This window comes from Amblyomma mixtum, chromosome 3 (genome assembly GCF_055824585.1).
Source record: "Amblyomma mixtum isolate Tamu chromosome 3, ASM5582458v1, whole genome shotgun sequence".
Classification (NCBI taxonomy): domain Eukaryota; kingdom Metazoa; phylum Arthropoda; class Arachnida; order Ixodida; family Ixodidae; genus Amblyomma; species Amblyomma mixtum.
In genome coordinates, this window is record NC_143014.1 from 429,420,662 (window position 1) to 429,442,596 (window position 21,935).

The 21,935-nt window shown below is 53.4% G+C and overlaps 1 protein-coding gene and 1 pseudogene across 1 annotated transcript; one reads left to right on the forward strand and one right to left on the reverse strand.

The window, feature by feature from the left end:
* Positions 1-968: 968 nt before the first annotated feature.
* On the forward strand, positions 969-4,329 carry LOC149358063 (uncharacterized). Its single transcript, XM_089585039.1, has one exon. It carries the CDS (start codon positions 2,731-2,733, stop codon positions 4,315-4,317), a length of 1,587 nt encoding a protein of 528 aa, XP_089441165.1. The 5' UTR covers positions 969-2,730; the 3' UTR covers positions 4,318-4,329.
* A 12,119-nt stretch (positions 4,330-16,448) lies between these two features.
* LOC149358064 (uncharacterized) lies at positions 16,449-19,110 on the reverse strand (annotated as a pseudogene).
* Positions 19,111-21,935: the final 2,825 nt, after the last annotated feature.

Consider the following 21,935-nt stretch of genomic DNA (forward strand, 5'->3'; position numbering starts at 1 on the left):
CTGTTTCTGTTCTGTGGCAGAATTTTTATGAAAGTATATTCAATGTCACTGTCTAGATTAAGGTCTATAGTGATTGCCGTGCATGATTTGTGGACCAAGATGCATGTCGAGGGATTTGTTTGATGTGTTGAGTATCCTATGATCTTAGCCTCCATATTCACTTCTTGCAGGGCTATTATTTGCGCCGTATCGGGATGAGAGTCTATGTATTGCTGTAATGTTTCCCTCTTCCGTTTTAGTCCCTTGCAGTTCCACTGTAGAATGGTAAGTTTATGTCTACGTTGTGGAGCCATGCTGAACACTAGAATCGTGGGTCTCATCATGTGGTGCGCACTCAAGTTGTAGATTTATCTCAGTGCTTAGCAGGCGACGAGTTCCCATTTTACCCTGTAGCTTTGGGCCCTTGTTGTGAGAAACATCTGATAATTCCTGAAGTTTGCGGTCAATTCTAATCTCTTGTGCTTGCATCCTTATTAGAACTGGTTCGAGGTTTTCCATCATGGGTTTAATAACTGATTCGAACATGCTTTTGATTGTCGTCTCGATCATAACTTGTAATTTATTGTCAATGAGGTCTTGAATTGTTCTTTCCAAGCGAGTGATGCGTTCCTGGGTTTGGGGGTGCTCTGTATATTGTGGCTTTAGTGCCTGCGGTGGTGGTGCCTGCGGAGTTGGCGCCTGGTGTGGTGCGTCTGGTGTAGTTGCTTGCCTCTCGAAGGTGCTAGTATCTAACTGGTGTGGAGACGGAGGGGTTAGCTCTGCCTTATCTTCTTCCATTGGACATGCCTGTTGCGTCGATGGAGGTAATGTGTTGTTTGGATTGACTGCGAGGCCTAACTGCTGTTTCAATGTGCTATTTTCTGATTTTAGTTGTTCAATCTCTGCTTTAAGTCGTTTGTAAGCCAACGCTTCGGGGGAGGAGGCAGCTACATCTGCCCAGCTCACCTTGCTGCCGTTGCGTTGCTCCTTGTTATGGGGTCCTGTTGTCTTCTTGGCTGGACGACTGCCGTTGTTGCGCGACACCTTATCAGTTGTCCCAGGTCCATTGCTTGAAGAGTTTGAGCCTGGGGGTGCTGAGTTGTTGCTGGAGGACTGGGCCTGGTGGGTCAGTCGGTCCCCGCTGCTCGATGGGCCTCTGCTGCCGGACCGGTTGCGAAACCTGGATCTTGACCGGTGGTTGACTTCTCCTGTCTTGGGCTTGGTTTTTTGTGATGTTCGGTACTTGTACTTGCACTGATTCGACCCCATGGGATGTGGACCTTCGCAGACCGTGCACTTGGGTTGGCAGTCGTGGGATTCTGGAACATCTTGCTGACCGCACTGCGGACATCTTGACTTCGAAGGGCAAGGGCAAACATCCGCCTGGTGTCCAAGTTTCCCGCACAGTGCGCAGGCTGGCGTTGTTTTCTTGTATTGGCGTACTGGAACCGCTTCACCGTAGTAGAAGACGTGAAACGGAACCTTTCTTCCTTCAAACGTGATGGCCGCCACGTTGGAGGAACCTAATTTTCTCACGCTCACCACTGGTGCGTCCGGGGAGCGAAGCGCGTTCGTGATGTCTTCGTTGGAAACCCTCGGGTCCACTAGTATCACTCCTTTGCAAGTGTCGTCGGAGGGGCGGAGGTAGGAGTACACTGCCTGTGCCTTGTCCCCAAGCTGAATTTCGTGAATTGCCAGGATCTTTCTGATTATTTGGGCGTCTCGCACCCCGACGACGATGATGTTCTGTTCCCATATGGGCCAAACGCTGAGCTCGGCTGAGCCCTTGTCGACGCCAGCAGCAATGTGCAAGACATTTCCGACCGCGTTGCTTCCCTTGAATTTGCTGAGATCCAGCGTTCCTTTAGGTTTGATTATGATCACTGCATCTTGCTTGTCCAGACGCGGCTGCGGAGGAGGCTTCCAACGCTTGACTTGCGTGCGGGGCGTCTGCTGCAGCGGCGTATCCCCTGCCGCGGTGACGCGTCCATCTGGCGTTCGACCTTTCTGCCGTGCCGAGTGGTTGTCACGGGCTGATGCGCGTTCCCACTCTTCTATCTTGCGTTGGATAATCGCCTCCGTAACCTTGTCGAAAACTGGGGTTTTCGCCTGCGGCATGGTGACAATCTGCATCCCCTCCGGGTCGTATCCCATCAGGGTCGTCAGGGTTTGCGGCAGAATTTGCCCGCGGAGCAGCGGCGGGCAGCTGAGTCGTGGCCTAACTGTTAGGCTTATCAACTCGCGCGATCCGCTTAGTCTTCAAATTCTCGAAGGATTTGAGAAAACGGTCCCACCTGAACAAGAGTGGGTGGTCTCCTCGTTGTTCTGGAAGTGTAGCCAGATGGTATCGCAGAGCTTCGGAAAATGCTTCGGGAAAGGATCATAAAATTCGGCGGAGCCGACGTGAGACACGTCCGCTCTTCCCGACTGCTGAGGCGCGTCTCCCCGATCTGATCCAGGTACGCCCAATTTTCGGCCACTTCGAGCAACCCTCCGCATCACCACGTAGCGGTCGAGCTGAACCTAACGGCTCTGGCTCCCCCGCCGCTGGCTGCGGAGACGCCCGCCGGTCAACCTCTCAACATGGATCTGCCTGAACAACGCGGATACGACCCCACGACTCTGTCGTAGACGTCTGTCCCTGCAAGCCAGCCAGAGGATGGCCCATCCACCATTTCGGCGCAGCAAGCTGCCCTTTTTCAAGTCGTTGAGAGCCGGAACCGCCGCCGGCAGAACGCACGAGGAGCTGCAATGCCCAAGACTCCTCTCGACAAATCAGCAACGGAAGACGCTCGCGCTCCGTCTTCTAAATGTCCACAGAAGACATTTTCACCAGTCTCCAAGTGGACGCCCAAGCCAACGGTCAGGATGAACCTTGACGATTACGTGATCGTGCTGCGGCCACGCAGTACGGTCGCCCTCAAGACAGCATTCCAGCACGGTGAGCTCGGCGCTGCCATTTCGCAACTCATCGGCAGACAGCATATGAATGCGATTACAATTTCTCCCAATTGGGAACAAAATATTATCGTCTGTGGCACGAAGAACCCCGAGGTGGCTCAAAAGCTTCTGACGGACATCCAAATTACCACCAGCAAAGGATCGCTCCCACTTCACGGACACCTCAAGCTCACCGGTGATGTGTGTCGTGGTGTGATTACTGTGCATAACCTTGAAACCAGCGAATCCTTGAAACATAGTGTGCAGTGGCGCGGTGGTGAATTAGTCCATGTGCGCAAGCCGGGAACATCGAATGTAGCTGTGCTAACTTTCGAGGGACGCAGCGTTCCGCGTTACGTCCACCACAATGCCGAACTGACTCCCGTCAAGGAGTATAAGAAAACGGTGCCAGCGTGCTACCGTTGCGGCACGCTGGGGCACCGGGTGGACAACTGTCCCACCCCGGTCAAAGAAAGATGCGGCCTTTGTGGCCAGAACGTGGGGGTTGGCACTGAGGGGATGGCCCCCCACGTTTGCAATCCCATGTGCATAATATGCGGGGGCCCGCACCTCACCAGCTCCCTCGAATGCACCAGCAAATTCATCCGGCTTCCGCAGCCAGGGCCCAGGCCGCCAATCAAGCCACCCAAGGGAGCCAATCCCGGCGCGACACGGGGAAGTCACACCACCGGCCGGCAGCAAAACAACCAGAAGACGCCACGGCCTCCCCCTGGCAAGACAGCAACGGTACCGCCACCACCCAGAGCAGCGGAGTTCCCAGCTCTCAGCGCTTCATCTGGCGGCGCCGCCTGCAACCAACCCAAGGTAGGCAGCTGGGCGAGGGTCGCCTCCTCTCCTTCCCCTCCTCCCTCCTCCCCCACCAGCACCGCCGAGACGCAGGAACTCAAGCGCGAGCTCGCCCTCTTGCGAGCTCAAGACGAAAAACTAGCCAGCGAGCTTAACTCGCTCAAAGCCCAATTCCATACTCCGCCCGCGTCGAGCGGCGAGGAAGAAAACATCACAGACAGGGAGATTCCTACTCCTGTGGAGAGTCGTGCCGCGGCCCTGGAGACCCGGGTGACCGCGATTGAAACACAATTGGCTGACCTTCCCAAAATTATCCACGATACCATTGCGCGTCAGGTGGAGAGGGTCATCGCACAGGTGACACAAGCCGTAACTCACATTATCGAAAAATGGATAAAAAACAATCCGCGCGTCCTTAAACGCGTAGGGCCCATCAGAGACGCTAACCGCCCCTCCAAATTCAACAGAGTTATTCCCGATGAGTTTGACTTCTCGGAAGACTCCTGCACGTCTGCGCCGGGCACTAGCGGACTGGGGAGTCTTAACAACGTAACCCCACCCTCCGCCTCCGACCATGGCCCCCAACCCTAAGTCGCGAGCAAGAACAACTCAGCCACTTACACTAACGCAGTGCAACTGCCGTGGTCTCAAGAACCGCACGAAGCGGACTCATCTCCGCCTCTATCTTGAGACCTTTGAGTTCCTCGTTGCCGCGGTTGCCCTTCAGGAACCCGGCGCCGGGGCCAAACTAACAAACTACACTACATTTCAACACAACCCGCAGACATGTATACTTGTTCACAAGCAGTATACTGCGCAGGAGGTCACGCTCCCCACAACACCGCCTTTCCCATACATGATGGTGTCAGTGCTGCCTCTAAAGCGGTCTGACCCACCTGTACACATTCTAAATATTTACTGCCCACCTAAACTTAAGAACGTCACGTTCAATTAAATTTTCACCCAAGCTATGCAGGTGGCTGGAAGGGATTCCCTTCTGATCGTCGGGGATTTCAACGCCCCGAGCAGGCTATGGGGGTACCCACGGGAGGACAGGCGTGGGAGGAAGCTTGTGGAACTTCTTTCCACACTTGGACTCACTTTGCACACTGACCCCGCCAACTCAACACGTGTCGGCAATTTGATTCAACGAGATACTTGCCCGGACCTCACATTTACACGCAACATACGCCATGCCGACTGGCTGAATACAGAAGACACTCTAGGTAGTGATCACTGTATAATCAACACAACCATTTGCATGCGTCCCCTGAAACGCCCACTAACACCAGCTCGTGTCCCGGACTGGACGACTTTCCGCACCTCTCTACCCATCGTAGACCCCCTCCAGTCGGGATACGACGCATGGTCCAAATCGCTCACGTCTACACTCACACAACACGAAAAGCAGATACAGCTCACAGAAACACAAATGGACGTGGACAACCACTTGCTCCACCTTTGGGAGGCCCGCCGCAGCCTCACCAAACGATGGAAGAAACAGAAACATAACAGACGCCTAAAGAAACGCATCCTCGAACTCACACAAGAGGCAGCGGAATATGCTACTCAGCTAGCCGACACTAACTGGGTGGACCGGTGCAACGCGGCTGCGCGCCAGATGTCTGGTCGCAACACGTGACGCCTATTCCGCGCTCTCATCGATCCAATACAAACACGCACGGAAACAAAACGCCACTTACATAGGGCATTGCACAACTTTACAGGATCGACAACACAGCTAGCGCACACGCTCAGGGATCGATACCTGTGCACAACTAAGGACCCCCGGCCGGCGGCGTACTCCTATGCAGGCGAAGAGAACACGGAGCTGACACTCCGTTCCAGCTCCACGACCTCCGGGCGGCCTTAAGCAAGATGAAGCGGTGCACTGCACCCGGGCGCGACAAGGTTACGGTCAAGCTCTTGGCCAACCTTCCCGACGCAGCCTACGCCGCGCTCCTCAAATACATCAATAGCATTTGGGACGGAGAGACTCCTCTCCCTCTCGATTGGAAATCGGCTCTCGTGACCTTTATTCCGAAGGCCGGCAAACCTATTGATGTGGAGAACCTTCGCCCCATCTCCCTCACGTCTTGTGTCGGCAAGCTGATGGAGACGATGGTGCGTGACAGACTCTCCGATTATCTCGAAACACAGCACATTTTCGCGGACACTATATTCGGTTTTCGTCCTCACAAGTCAGCACAGGATATTGTCACGTTGTAGTGACGGCAGTCCAGTGGTCAGGAAGACACCAGCCAGTCTTGGAAACGAAGCTCTTTATTTGGGCTGACTTGCGCCCGCAAAATAACTGAATCACTCGGCGGCGGCGTAAGCAACAAACGTGCTCGTCGGTCGTCGAACTACGAATGCCCGCTGCTCGTGGCATCGTTCAATTTAAAGCCGGCTAGTAAACTTCGAGATAACAGGTCGAGATCATCTAGAGTAATCTAGAAACACGTAGGCGAAGCTGTTCATGGCTGTGAACAATCGAGATTAGTCCGGTCGCTTCTCGCGTCAGGAACAAAAATGATAACAGCCCTTTCCTGCAGCCTTGAGCGTGAACGAACAAACACTACAATGATACGTGGCATTACCCCCCTTCCAAAGAAGCATCGTCTCGATGCTTTAAAATGAAAATAAACACGGAAAATGAAACTTCGAGTCCTTTAGCGTTCATAATATGGCTTCAGGCGTACGACATGTACGACTTCCGGGCGTGGGCGGCGTCGCTGAGATGCTGTCGTGGCGTCGGGGATGACTTCATAGTCGAGGTCACCGATCCGACGGAGAACCCTGTACGGGCCAAAGTAGCGTCGCAGCAACTTTTCGCTCAATCCACGGCGGCGAACTGGCGTCCTATCCAAACCCGATCACCTGGCTTGTAATGCGTGTCTCGTCGGCGCAGATTGTAGCGTCGGGCGTCGGTGTGCTGCTGGTCTTGAATGCGAAGCCGCGCAAGTCTTCGGGCTTCCTCGGCGCGATGAAGGTAGGCGGCGACGTCGAGGTTGTCTTCGTCGGAAACGTGCGGGAGCATTGCGTCGAGTGTTGTCGTGGGCTTCCTGCCGTATACCAGCTGGAATGGGGTAAACCTGGTTGTCTCCTGGACGGCAGTATTATAAGCGAAGATCACGTAGGGCAGAATGGAGTCCCACGTCTTGTGTTCGGCGTCGATGTACATGGAGAGCATGTCTGCGATGGTCTTGTTCAGACGCTCTGTGAGTCCGTTGGTTTATGGATGATAGGCAGTGGTCCTCCGATGGCTTGTTTGGCTGTAGTTTAAAATGGCTTGCGTCAGCTCCGCTGTAAACGCCGTTCCTCTGTCTGTGATGAGCACTTCCGGGGCGCCGTGTCGCAGGAGAATTTGTTCGACAAAAAATTTTGCGACTTCTGTTGCGGTACCACTAGGCAATGCTTTTGCTTCGGCGTAGCGGGTCATGTAGTCGGTGGCCACGATGATCCACTTGTTTCCTGATGAAGAGGTCGGAAAGGGGCCGAGGAGGTCCATCCCTATTTGCTGAAAGGGCTTAGTTGGCGGTGGTATGGGGTTCAGGAGTCGGCTGGTCTAGTCGGAGGCGTTTTGCGTCGCTGACACTCACGGCACGTTTTCACGTAATGGGAAACGTCGGTAGCTAGCCGTGGCCAATAGTACTTCTCCTGGATGCGGTGCAACGTGCGAGCAATCCCGAGATGTCCTGCAGTCGGCTCATCATGACATGCCTGCATAATTTCTTGCCTGAGATTTTTGGGCACGACAAGAAGATGCACTGTCCTGTTCGGCGCGAAGTTCTTCTTCAGGAGGACATTATTGTGAAGGACGAAGGACGACAGTTGCCGCTTGAACCCTCGGGGAGGCGATGCGGTCTTGCCTTTCAAATAATCAACTAGGCTTTGCAAGTCAGGATCCGAGTGCTGCTGCTGCGCGAAACTGCTGGCGCTTACCGGTCCACTAAGCATCACGATTTGCGACCTAAAAGGGAAGAAATGAAAAAAAAAACGAAATTAAAAAAAAACAGTAAAATTACAGTAGAGAGAGCGGAGTCGAACGGCCGACCTTCCATACGCGACACATGCCTCTAATCCACTGCGCCATAGCGGCGATGTCAAGCCGTCGTTCTGAATGAATATTTATAACCAGCCTTAATGTGGCTGCTACCTGCCGGTGGGCGGCGCTGTCATCGCTGGCTGTACCGGCTGCATTTGGCGAACACGCTACCGGTCCTAAGAAAGCGTCGTCGTCTTCCTCTTCGGGTGCTGCGTCGACAGGAGCTCGTGACAAGCAGTCTGCATCGGAATGCTTGCGGCCAGATTTGTAGACTACAGTTATGTCGAATTCTTGAAGACGCAGGCTCCAACGAGCAAGGCGGCCGGAGGGATCTTTCAAATTGGCCAGCCAGCACAGAGCATGGTGATCGCTCACAACCTTGAATGGTCGTCCGTATAGGTAGGGGCGAAATTTGGATGTGGCCCAAATAATGGCGAGACATTCTTTCTCTGTCGTCGAATAGTTGGCTTCGGCTCTCGACAGTGAACGGCTAGCGTACGCGACAACTTTCTCCTGTCTGCCATTTTTCTGAACGAGGACCGCTCCTAAGCCCACCCCGCTTGCATCGGTATGAACTTCGGTTTCGGCGTTTTCATCAAAGTTCCCGAGCACAGGAGGGGACTGTAAGCGGCGCTTCAGCTCGTTGAAAGCTTCTTCTTGTGGCCTTTCCCATTTAAAAGGCACGTCAGCCTTGGTAAGTTGAGTCAAAGGTTCAGCGATGCGCGAAAAGTTCTTGACGAATCGTCGGTAATAAGCGCACAATCCAAGAAATCTGCGTATAGCCTTCTTGTCATTAGGCTGTGGAAACTCTGCGATCGCAGCCGTCTTCTGGGGGTCTGGGCGAACTCCATCCTTGCTTCGACGTGACCAAGGAACAGCAGCTCCTCGTAGGCGAAGTGGCATTTCTCTGGTTTCAGTGTCAGGCCTGAAGACTTGATCGTTTCCAGCACTATCCGAAGCCTTCTGAGGTGGTCTTCAAAGCTTGAGGAGAAGACAACAACGTCATCTAAGTAGACTAGGCAAATCTGCCACTTCAAGCCTGCGAGCACCGTATCCATTACTCGCTGGAACGTCGCTGGGGCAGAGCAGAGGCCGAATGGCATCACCTTGAACTCGAAGAGTCCGTCTGGCGTGATGAACGCAGTCTTCTCGCGATCTCTTTCGTCGACTTCAGTTTGCCAGTAGCCGCTCTTCAGGTCCATCGATGAGAAGTACTTAGCGTTGCACAGCCGGTCCAGTGTATCGTCGATGCGGGGGAGGGGGTAGACATCCTTCTTCGTAATGCTGTTCAGGCGGCGGTAATCGACGCAAAAGCGAAGGTTGCCGTCTTTCTTTTTCACTAGGACGACCGGTGCTGCCCAGGGGCTCCTCGATGGCTGTATGACGTCGTCACGAAGCATTTCCTCAACTTGCTTGCGGATAGCTTGGCGTTCTAGCGGCGATACGCGGTAGGGGCTCTGTCGCAGTGGTCGCGCGTGTTCGTCTGTGACAATGCGGTGCTTGGCAAGCCGGGTTCGTCGCACATTCGATGCTGATGAGAAGCAATCGGTGTACCTTTGAAGAAGAGTGCGTATTTGGTCTTGTCTGCTCCGGGGTAATGCCGGGTTGATGTCGAACGTGGGTTGATGGCCTTGGTCAGATGGTTCTGCGGGTTGGTCGGGTAGGGCAAATACGTCTCTGATGTCTGCCAGCTCGTCGAGGAAAGCGATCGTCGTACCTTTGTTTAGATGCCGGTATTCTTCCGTGAAGTTGGTTAGCAACACCTGGGCTTGGCCATTTCGGATTTCGGCGACTCCCCTCGCGACGCCCAATCCTCGATCCAGGAGTAACTGTGTGTTCCCCTCGATAACGCCTTCGGCATTTTCGATGTCTCCAGTACCTATGCCGACGAGAACACTTGATCGGGGCGGCACGCTCAATGCTTCATCGAGGACGTTTAAGGCAACGTGATGAGTCGCGCCCGTCGCAACAGGTATGGCTTTTTCCGTGGAAAGCTTGATCGACTTAGATCGAAGGTCGATGATCGCCCGATGTTCGTTCAGGAAGTCCATTCCCAAAATCACGTCTCTCGAGCATTGCTGTAGGATCAGGAAGGTTCTCCCATTTACAGCAACTCTCGCGGTGCAGCGTCCTGACGGCGTAATCAGGTTGCCACCTGCGGTGCGGATCAGCGGGCCATCCCAGGTTGTTGTTACCTTTCTGAGTCGGACAGCGACTGGGCCACTCATGACAGAGTAGTCAGCTCCCGTGTCCACCAAGGCAGTAACCGCGTGACCGTCGACCGTAACTTCAAGGTCACTTGTTCGCGTTCTCGTATTGTACGTTGTCTTCGGTGTCCGATCTCGGCTTCGTCGAGTAGTGAGGCTGCGGTGGGCGTACTGCGACGTTACTTCACTGGGCAGCGGTAAAAGCTTCAAGTCTGGCCGCGTCGTCGTCGTCGGTGTCGTCGTCGTCGGTGTTGTCGTCGTAGTTGAGGCATGGTCTTGAGTACTCGTCGATGGAGGATCTTTGTCATTGCGCTTAGAAGCAACCTCACCTCCAGAGGCTGCTTTATTTAGTTTAACCTTCGGGGGCTGGGGGAGCGTCCACGCACGGCGTAACCTCGGCTAGGGGATACAAAGCGCGGGGACGATGGCGACGGGGAACGTGATAGGCGGCTCGGCGATGAGTATTCTTCCCGACGTAAAAACTCCTCGATTTCGGCTGGTCGCTGGCCGGGTCGGGGTCGTGGAGCGTCGTAAGAGAACCCTCGGATGCCCAGTCTTCTGTATGGGCAGTGCCGGAGGACGTGACCGGCTTCGCCACAGTGGAAGCATAGTGGACGGCGCTGGTCGGGAGTTCTCCACTCGTCGCATTTCCTCGGCTGCGCGCGTCGCTCGTAGGACGGGCGGGTTGGGGCGAGTGGGCGGCGGTCCAACGCAGCTGGCTGAGGGCGATAGGGGCTTGGGTCCCGTCGTCGAGGTGCAGGACGGCGCACAGCTGCGGCGTAAGTCATGGCTGGGGGCTGCAGAGGCTGCGTGGGTGTCGGCGTCACACCCAAGGCCTGTTGAACCTTGTCCCGGATTACGTCAGTAAGTGATGTAACCTGCGGCTGCGTTCCATTTGGCAGCAATCGTCGGAGCTCTTCTCGTACAACTTGGCGTATAACCTCCCGCAGGTTATCGTTGTTAGCGGCGTCCAGGCAGTTTGCTGAAAAAACGCGCTGCTGGCGCTCATATTGGCGGGCTCGGGCGTCAAGAGTTTTTTCCATCGTGGAGGCCTCTTCTATGAATTCCGCCACGGTTTTCGGTGGGTTCCGTACGAGGCCGGCAAAGAGTTGTTCTTTAACTCCTCGCATAAGCAGCTTGACCTTTTCTTCTTCCTTCATGTTCGAGTCGGCACGCCGGAAGAGACGCTTCATCTCCTCAGTGTACACTGCAACGGTCTCGTTTGGGTGTTGTATGCGAGACTGTAGCAGCTGCTGGGCTCTCTCCTTTCTCACGACGTTTGTGAAAGTCTTGAGAAGCTGCTCTTTGAAGGTTTCCCAATTCGCGAGGCTGGCTTCCTCATTCTCAAACCAGACTCTTGCTGGTCCCTCCAGGGCAAAGAAGACGTACCTAAGTTTCGTGGCATCGTCCCAGTTGTTGAAGATAGCCACACGGTCGAACTGCTCCAGCCATTCTTCGGGGTCGGCGCCAGGCGAAGCGTCGAAGGTTGGTGGCACCCGGGGCTGGTGAAGAATGATTGGAGTCGTCGTCTGGGGCAAGCTCATGGTAGACGTTGCGGCTGGCTTCCGCTTCCGGGTAGGGTCCGGCAGATTCCCGAACTCTGGTGCGTCCCCTTGAAGGCGTCGGCTAGCGCGGTGGGCTGGACTCAGGTCCTGCGGTTGATGACTCAGAGGGCTGGCGTCACGGCTTGTAGGGGGTGTCCGGAACATGGGAGGCTACCCAGCACCTCCACCAGATGTCACGTTGTAGTGACGGCAGTCCAGTGGTCAGGAAGACACCAGCCAGTCTTGGAAACGAAGCTCTTTATTTGGGCTGACTTGCGCCCGCAAAATAACTGAATCACTCGGCGGCGGCGTAAGCAACAAACGTGCTCGTCGGTCGTCGAACTACGAATGCCCGCTGCTCGTGGCATCGTTCAATTTAAAGCCGGCTAGGAAACTTCGAGATAACAGGTCGAGATCATCTAGAGTAATCTAGAAACACGTAGGCGAAGCTGTTCATGGCTGTGAACAATCGAGATTAGTCCGGTCGCTTCTCGCGTCAGGAACAAAAATGATAACAGCCCTTTCCTGCAGCCTTGAGCGTGAACGAACAAACACTACAATGATACGTGGCAATATACTTCTCCAGCTCCACCACGACATTTTAGATCCTGTAGAATGTCCCCACAACGACAAGGTGGTCCTGGCCTTAGATCTTAAAGGCGCATTCGACAACGTCAAACATGAAGTAATTCTGGACCACCTCAGTAACACCAACTGTGGCCACAAAACATTCCATTACATAAGACAATTTCTTACAGACTGTCAAGTCTATATACGCATACAAGATGCGGAACACCGGCCATACACCATCGGCTCGGGGGGAACACCTCAAGGCGCGGTCCTGTCTCCCCTGCTCTTCAATTTGGCAATGCTTCGTCTTCCCTCCAAATTGTCTTCTCTGCCCGGGATACATCACGCTCTTTATGCGGATGACATTACAATCTGGGCCACGCAAGGTAACCTGGGCCACATGGAGTCCTGCCTGCAAGCAGCGGCGACCCTAGTCGACGACTACGCGGCCTACTGCGGACTCCAGTGCGCCCCAGCTAAATCAGAATTTGTGCACTTACGTCCCTCCCCTCGGGACACAACACCGCTTCGCATCAGTCTCCCCTCGGGACCGATCCGGGAGGCCAAGGAGATCCGCGTCCTTGGCCTCTTCATACACCACCAACGCAGAGTCGACACCACCCTAGCCAAACTTCGCACGGTGGGAGACCAGGTGGGCCGCATGGTCCGCCGGGTCTCCAACAAGCGGAGCGGATTACGAAGCAAGGATGCACTGCGGCTTGCCCATGCTTTCGTAACGAGTAGAATCCTCTACTCAACTCCCTACTTGCACCTGCGCAAACACGATGATGACCAACTGGAGGTCATCCTGCGGAAAGTCATTAAGCGGGCTCTCGATCTCCCGGTCACCACGTCCAACCAGAGGCTTCTGGCCTTGGGCGCGGTGAACACATTTCGGGAGCTTCGAGAAGCCCACTTAGTCAACCAATACACGCGTCTTGCACAGACCACGTCCGGTCGCCGCCTCTTGGACCGGCTACACATCAAACATAACTACCACATTGAGGAAAGGGAGAGAGTGCTAGAACCCTGGAGACGCGCCCTCCGGGTCCGACCCCTTCCCCGGAACATGTCCAGAGAAGACCATAGCGGTCGTCGCCAGGCGCGCGCGGAAGCGTTGGCGCGATATTATGGTAACCAAGAACACCTGTATTACGTGGACGTTGCCGGCCCACACCACGGGGGGGTGGTACACGGCCGCAGTCGTACACAACACAAACACAGTTAACGGGCTCACTTTCAAAGCCTACAATGCAACACATGCGGAGGAGATTGCCATTGCTCTGGCTCTCACGAATCCCAAGTCAAAACACATCATCACCGACTCGAGAGGGGCCTGTCGGAACTACGAGTTGGGCTGGGCTCCCCCGCTTGCCTGGCGCATACTGGAATATAGCTGTCGATGCGAAGATCCAACACCACGCAACCTAATTTGGGCCCCCGGTCACCAGGGACTCCAGGGAAACGAACAGGCCGATCAGGCCGCCCGCGCACTCTCTCCCCGGGCTATCTCCCTGTCCTTGGAAGGGTACTCCCAATCAGACAATCTGGCCCTTACATTCAAACAAATCACCGATTACTACAAGGAGGAGCACCGGCGCTACCCGGCCCCTTGTAAGGGTCTGGATCGCGCTGACGAGTGCCTCCTCATCAAAATTCTTACTAACACTGTGCTGTGCCCGGCGGTGCTTAAACATTTCAATACATCCTTTGATGGCACGTGCCAGTTCTGTGGGGAGGTGGCTGACACCTTCCACATGGTTTGGGCGTGTCAATCAAACCCATCTATCCCCCCAACCCCAACCCCACCAGAGAGGACTGGGAGGCGGCCCTGCTCGGCTGTCAAGACCTAAAGAGCCAAAAGGCTTTGGTTCAACGGACGCGGGCGGCGTTGCTTGCCAATGGGGCACCAGAATAGGGGCTCCACCCAGTATTGTAAGGGGAAAGGGCCAATAGGGTCCTACCCCAGTCACCTTTCTGCAAAAAACTTAATTTTCCATAAATGTTTTTCACCACCACATCCTCATTTTCGGCTGCCCGTTTAGGTGTTTGTAAGGATCGGTCCCTTACGGGCTGATGTAAACGTACCTCCTGTCCCTTCTGAATAAACGTTTCCACAATCACCCAGGGTTTTTGCGCACTATATCGATTGGTAAATCCCCGCACGGTTGCCGATGTTCAGACTCGGCCCGACGCCTGCGAGTACCCACTCTCGAGGACGTCGGGTCCGGCTGAAGGTGCAGGAAAGCCTCTCTCCACGCAAACAAATCAGGAAAGTATATGGCGACCGCTGCCTGACACTCGCTACGTGACATATGAAACACAAAATAAACTTCCGCAGTGTCAGCAGAGGCAGCTTTAGTGATGTTGTGAACGGACATTTAGGGGAAACTGAAAGGAGCGACTTTTGTAACTCGTCTAAGCAGGAGCTTGCGCGTTTATGCATGTCGCCAGGAAGAAAGCCCAAAGGCTTTGTACTGCTGCGGTGGGCAAATTTGAGCACTCCGGTCTAATAAAACTTACGGCGAATGCGTTACTACTAAATGCCGAATTTGAGTGCAGGTCGTCGGCTGCTTAAGCTTTTCCGAAGATTGAGGCGAATATTCGAGCGAGGAAGAGAGAGAAAAAATTGGCTGAAAAGCTTGGTTAAGCCTGGCTGATTGCGTAAGCAATAACATGTACCTGGCTGCGCTTGGTTCTGCTTGTAGTTTCGTTTCTCGAATTCACGCGTAGCTGACTCGAACTCGCCAACTCTTATCTCTTGTTCTTCACGTCGCTGAGCCACGATGTCACCGTCTCGAATCACCACAATGCTCTGCTCTTTCTTCTTGCCTGTGGACCACCCACGGCAATGACGGCGACATAGAGAACACCTTACAGGAAGCAGCCACACTCACCCAAAATTATGCACGGACCATCGCACTGTCTTGCTCCCCAGAGAAGTCCGAACTGCTCTTCATCCGTCCTAAGAGCCACCGCAGTCCCCGCTCCCCCATTGCCATTGAACTGAATGGTGACCCTGTACCTGAGGTTGGCACCCTCCCTGTATTGGGCCTGCACATCCAGAACGATGGCAAAAAGACCACCACCCTCAAGAAACTCAAGCAGGTTGTAGGCGCGATATCGCACCTCATCCGAAGGGTTTCGGGACATCACAGAGACATGAAGGAGCGCGACTTATGTCGCCTCATTCATGCCTTTATCCTCAGCCATGTGCTGTACACTACCCCATACTTACAACTATCCAAACATGACATAAATGCTTTGGATGCTTTGATTCTCAAGGCATTCAAGGTAGCACTTCATCTTCCCCTCAACACACCCACAGACAGATAACTAGGCCTGGGCCTCCACAACATGATCGGGGAACTGGTGGAGGCCCACCGACAGGCCCAATACATCAGGCTCACACAAACCTCCACAGGTCGGTATATCCTGGACTCCCTCGGAATCAGAATACCGGCCAACGACCCAACCCTCCTCGCCATCCCACGACCCCTTCACCAGGAGCTCCTCATCAGGCCGCTCCCGAGGAATATGCACGAGTCCCACCATGAGCAGCGCCGCAGAGCCCGTGCGAAGGCACTCCGTCGAGCGTACGGCCCCGAGCCGGACGCCGTATGGGTGGACGCTGCCTGCACGGGTGATGAAGCGACAGCAGCTGTGGTGGACTCCTCTTTATCCACCCTTCTCACACTACCTCTCCCTCCAGACACCTCCCCAGAAGCTGCAGAGGAAGCCGCCATTGCACTTGCTATCACCCGCACGGAAGCCCGGTACATTTTAAGTGATTCTAAAACTGCGATTCTAAATTTTGCTCGAGGCCGAGTCCATGTCCCTGCTTTTGGCATACTAGACTCGCCCGATGCACCCCTGCCCCGCCAAGTGGAGCTGATATGGGTGCCCGCGCACTCCGGGAATCCCGGAAACGAGGCCGCCAACCTTTTAGCCCGAGGTTCTTTAAACCGGGCTCAGGTGCCCTCGGATCGGGGATTCACGAAGGAGCGCATGCACTCATTCAGCGAGCTGACGCAGGCCTACAGAGCCTCACGCCACCTCTATCCCCCGCCCCACCCCTCCCTAGATAACAAACACGCAACGCTCTGGCGCAGACTACAGACACACTCTCTTCCCTCACCCCTTACCCTAGCCCACTATCATCCCTCCTTCCCCACTCCGGCATGCGCCCTATGAGCACCAGAACAACACCACAGGCCTCAGCGCTCCCGTCGTGACGTCATGCGTCGAGGCCTGCGGGCGCTGCGGAAGCAGATAAGCGCGCGCAAGAATTGGGGGGGCTCATCGCTTGGCGTACAATAATGTGTTTTAACAAATTATTCCCAACAAAACGTGTTACGGAACGCAAATTCGTTTATTTGCTTTTTAGGGTTTCAGCTTTTCTTTTTTTAGATTTGTTGTCGTCATCAACGGTTCTGTCATTCATCCGGCTGCAAAAGTTTTTGAGAAGGATGTGTCGTCACAGGCATCAAATTCACACGAGTCGTCATTTGTCAGCAAATCCATTGTCAGCTCCGTGACGAGCTTACGCTGGTCTGGCGCTCTTAAAACTACGCGTCCTTTGCAAGCTGTTCAACTACGACGTAATTGTGTGCGACGGCATTCACTGCTAACATTGCCGGGAAAACAAGTCCTCCGCGATCCAGCTGCTTAACAAGATCGTAGTTTTCCTCGTTGGGCGAAACTGTGATGGTCTTGTTCACTGTTAGCGCTGATCTGCATTTTGTGCAGTTTAGCCTCTTCAGAGCTGTATGCACGGCGTATCCTGCAACGTACACAAGAACGGGGATGATGTCTGTTATCTTTGATAAAGCCGCTGCAGTCACAACGACGTTGAACGAAGGGCGCGGCGTGTCCACAGATCCGTGCAGGTGTTCCCACTTCTCAGTTTTTTTCGCTTGCACGCTTGCACAGATTTCTTGAAGTTTAGGCAGCGTGTTTTGCAGTCGTAGTTTATTTTCGCCTTCATAAATCTGTCTTAAGGAAATATGATATTGTGCTCCAACCAGCTGCCTGTATTTGCCGAATCTTTGCTCTAAACTGTCCGTCTGCACCTTTCCCAGAAGAACGTAAGATAGGATTAAGCTCTTCAAAGCAGTATCGGGCTACTTCGATGAGTGCGTGAGTTGTGTGGTGTAAAGCAGTATGCGTCTCTTTGGTCGAACAACCGCTGTCGAGGCGTTTGCTGTGCCACTCATCGAGCCAGTCCAACAGCTTGTACAAGAACTCCAGTTTAGGATCGTCCACAGAGGGGAACACCGGCTCTTGAAAATGGTCGCGGAGTCTCTTCCCTTTGTACGGAGTCTTTACATTCACGATTTTCCACCATTTAACTATGATCTCAATGAAGCTAGCAGTGTGCTCTGGGAAGTTCAGGTTGTGTTTTTTCCAAGCGACGAAGTGCGTGAGGTAAGCCATCGCTGAAAATCTGTAGAGCAAGCTTGACGTTTTGCCTTTCAAGATTGGATGGAAACAGCGCCTTCTTTGATAAACTATGACCGTATCTAAGAAGTTGGTCACACTCAAGGTTGTATGCGTTTCTGATGGTGGCGAATGACGCAGTCAGCATGCGCCGTGGTTGTGCTGTATCATCCTCGAATTCGGGGAAGTAGAAACACAGCTGGTCATTTTTCTGGTTTAGCCAGTTGTTCCGAATGCATTTTAGTATGTGGACTGGGTCGATCACAAAAAACAACGGTCTCGAGGAGTCACATGGATGGGGATAAACGATTCCGTTTGTTGGCGGAGATGCAAAGTAAGACATTGCCTTTCTGTTTATCGAGTTGTTGTCACTGACTATGCAGGTAACTCTGCAACCTATTTTCTCCAGGCCAGTCACGACATCCATTATTGACTTGTGCAGAAACACGGCATCAGCTTTGCGGGCAGGGATAATGTGTGCAACTTCCTTAAATTGACAAGTAAGGCTTTGCACCATGAAAACGAATGCACTATTGGCAACCTCTTCAGAATTGTGCGCAAGTCCAGCAATATTGCCACCCTTATAATCAAAATAAGGATTTATGTGAATTTCGTCAACCATAAGCGTCACATGCCGCTGTCTGTCATCGAGCTCGCAGATCCTTTTCGCCATGTAACTGAGAAAGGCTGCACCGTGATGCTCCCGTTGTGGATTCATTCCATATGATGAGCAAACTGATCTGATGGTCATTGGATGCGGCATTGTGATTGCTCCATAGCTTCTCATGTATTTATAGGCATGGGGTGATATCATGAAGAGAATGCAACAATACACCATGAAATCTATAGAATAGCGCCTTCGCTCCTTCTTTGCAGACAGAAGCTTCAACTGTTCGCTGAGGAATTGGACTGCATGATCATTATCCTCTGACTGCGCTGTAGATATCTGGCCAAGCAGGAAATTGATGGCATCAAAAACTTCTTCATTCGAGTCGCTACAGCTAGAAGAAACGCTGCTGTCCCAAACCTTGATGCTTTCAAGAAAGTCAGCGAAAGCCCTCTTACTTTTCGCCTGAGGAGGAACGAACAGGTTGGACCCTAGCCTTGTGACTGGCGTCTTTAGGAAATGCAACGTGATAGACAAATCAGCCTTCACGCAAACTGAGTACTTCACCCAAGGAGCATCATCTTCAACAATGTGCAGTAATATGAGGCGGCCACTGCTCAATATTGTATGCCAGAACTCAGACTGGCTTGTTCGCACGTGTTCGGCTAAGTCGTTTAGGCTCCGAACTGCATCTTTTTCCTCTTCGGCTCTAAACGTCTCGAGGGAGTCTGCAAGAGCTTTTTCAGTCGCAGCTGCATCCAAACGAATTCTTCTAGACTCCGGATTCTCCCTTCTGCTGCAAACCTTCGATAAATAGCTCGGGCAGTTCGGGAATTTTGACGGAACAGCATCCGGTCGGAGACGCAAACGGAGCATGGGTGCAGTTATCGTACGGCCCGTAGTATCATCCACATCACAATCCTCTCGAATGATGTCACCTTCAGTGAAGTGCAGTTCGCAAACCTGCATGTGAATAGAAAAAAAAATGCCTAACATATTGCAGTGAAGCCTCCCTCAAAACTAAATATATAACTGCTGAAATTCCACTAACAACGCACGTGCACGTGTTTGCTTTGTATTTTTCAAGGAACAAAAATAACGATAGCAATCTTACCCTGGAATGTGCCGAAGGAAAGAAGCCCTCTCGGGGAATAGCGCGCAGCCATGCTGTCTTCAGTTCTGTATCTTCAGGAAATTTGAACACATGGACTTTTGGTCCGGATTTGTAGTTGCCGCTACACCCAGGCACACAGCACTTGTTTGGCATATTCACAACTGTCCAAGCATAGCAGCGCACGTTTTCACCACTTGTAGGACACTAGCGTGAACACGAGCAGCACAGGGCCGAATAACTATTTCACAAAGCACCTCACAAGCGAGAAAATCACCGCAGAATGCAAGCAGTGCACGGTACCGCTCCGCCGGCCGGCAAGCCCGAGCATGCTCCGACAGTGACTATCGCGGCGGCGGCGGTCAGCGCGTCGGCGGCTAGGCCTCTAGTCGTGACGTGGCGCTGACGTCAGCCTGGAGAGCAGAGGCCTTCTTAGTCTAGGTGGTCTAGGATGCCCAGAACCCTTCGCCTCCTCCCTCCACATCCTTTCCCTCTGCCCGGCGGACCCTAGAGAATCTAAAGACCTGGGAGGACTGGGAGACCCTGCTGCGCTCGGAGGACCCGGCCGTGCAGACCATCGCAACCGGCCGGGCTGCCAGTGTTATGGACCTTAGGAACATAAACGCTTGAGTGCAGTGGGGTCGTGCGGGGACCCTGGGGCGTGCCCCGAATTCCCTGTACAATAAAGTTCTTTCTCTCTCTCTCCTCTCTACATATCATCAAATAACGTTCTTTATTTCCCCCCACCGTCTCTCATGCTTTCACCCCAACTTTCCTCCTGATTGTAAAACCTGTGGCGTGCCCAGATCCACACTTTTCCACTACCTTTGGGAATGTCCTTCCCCAAAGGCAGTACCCCCCATCCCCAATCCCACTCTTTCTTCCTGGGAGGCTGCTTTACGGACCGCTCAGCCCGCTGGCCAATCTGGCTTTACGTGAAGCACAAGCCCGTGGACTCCTGGACCAGTAGGGGACCACCCTAGAAGATTTGTGTGTGTGTGTGTGTGTGTGTGTGTGTGTGTGTGTGTGTGTGTGTGTGTGTGTGTGTGTGTGTGTGTGTGTGTGTGTGTGTGTGTGTGTGTGTGTGTGTGTGTGTGTGTGTGTGTGTGTGTGTTTGTGTGTGTGTGTGTGTGTAATAAAGTTGTTTCCACCCATCCTTACCCTGCGGCCCCTAAGAAAGTTCTTTTGGGGAAGGGAATTGCGCAGTATCTGCCTGACATACCTCGATGGACATCTGAACCGCGCCGTAAGGGAAGAGTAAATTAGGGACGGAGAGATGTAGGAAGGAAGGAAGAGGTGCCATAGTGGATGACTCCGGAATAATTTTGACCGACTGGGGATCTTTAACGTGCATGACATCGCACGTTTGCGTTTTGCCTACGCTCCTCAAGCCACGACCGTGTATACAGACGCGTCTTGGAGAGGAGGAGATACCAAAATCGCTGTAGCGGCGGTGGTCGATTCGTCTTTACGCGAAATGACCAGCGCGTCTCTCCGAGGCTGCACAGCTGCAGAGTCCGAGGAAGTAGCCGTTGCTCTAGCGGTGGCAGAGGGCTATAGAACCGGGCGGTCACTAACAATACTTACGGACTCTCAAACAGCCTGCCGAAATTACATGAATGGCAGGATAGGTCGTCACGCGCTCCGTATACTCCTCGCAGCGAGTGACAGAATTAAAAACCGGGAAGAACAAAACGACAAGATCCTACACAAAATTGTGTGGGTACCGGGGAACACGGGGGTTGCAGGGAACCGAGAGGCCGACAGGATAGCTCGAGGATACATTACTTTCCGAGCTTCCGACGAGACCGCGGAACTCGCGCCAGCACCCAGGGAATACTCGGCCATACTACAAAACTATAGAGGCAGAAGAATGCGATATCCCCCACCGCACAAATCTCTCAGCAGAGAGGAAGCTGTCACTTGGAGACAATTACAAACAGGCTCTTTCCCAAACCTACATATACTAAACAAAATGCACCCTACGATATACACGAACAAATGTCCCTGGTGCGACGAAAAACCTACACTATACCACATCACATGGGCCTGCCAAAACATAGACGTGGTCCCCAAAATACAAAACCCGAGTGCGGAGCAGTGGGAGACTCTGCTGTCCAGCGACCGCTGCGAAGACCAACAAGGTCTGGTACAGCGAGCTCAACGGGCTGCAGTGGCCAGCGGAGCCCTGGACTGAGGGCAACCGACCACTGATTAGAGGCGGACGACTTCGACAGAGAAGGCTCCTGGGGGTAGAACCAAGACGTCTCTGAAGAAGCCCCCAAACCGCAGGAAAAACCATTAGTGTAAATAAAGTTTTCCCTCCCTCCCTCCCTCCCTCCCTCCCTCCATCGAAACGCTGCCGCCGCGGTAGGGTTCGAACATAGGTACCACGGTTCAGTAGCCGAGCGCTCTAACCACTGAGCCACCGCGGCGGGTGCGTTACGGCCCCTCTTTCTTATTTCACTGCATTCTTTATTTTTTCCCTTTCGGCACGGTTCGGGTATCCACCGAGATATGTGACAGAGATACTTCCTTTCCTCAAATCTTAATTTTTTTTCACCACACCCCCTTTTGACTCGGGTTTCTTGTCGAGTAATTTAGCAAATGTGTCACATTTTCTTTTGCCGTACGCAAAATTCTAGATAAAAGCCCTACGCTTTCTGCTGCATTAGTCGCAACC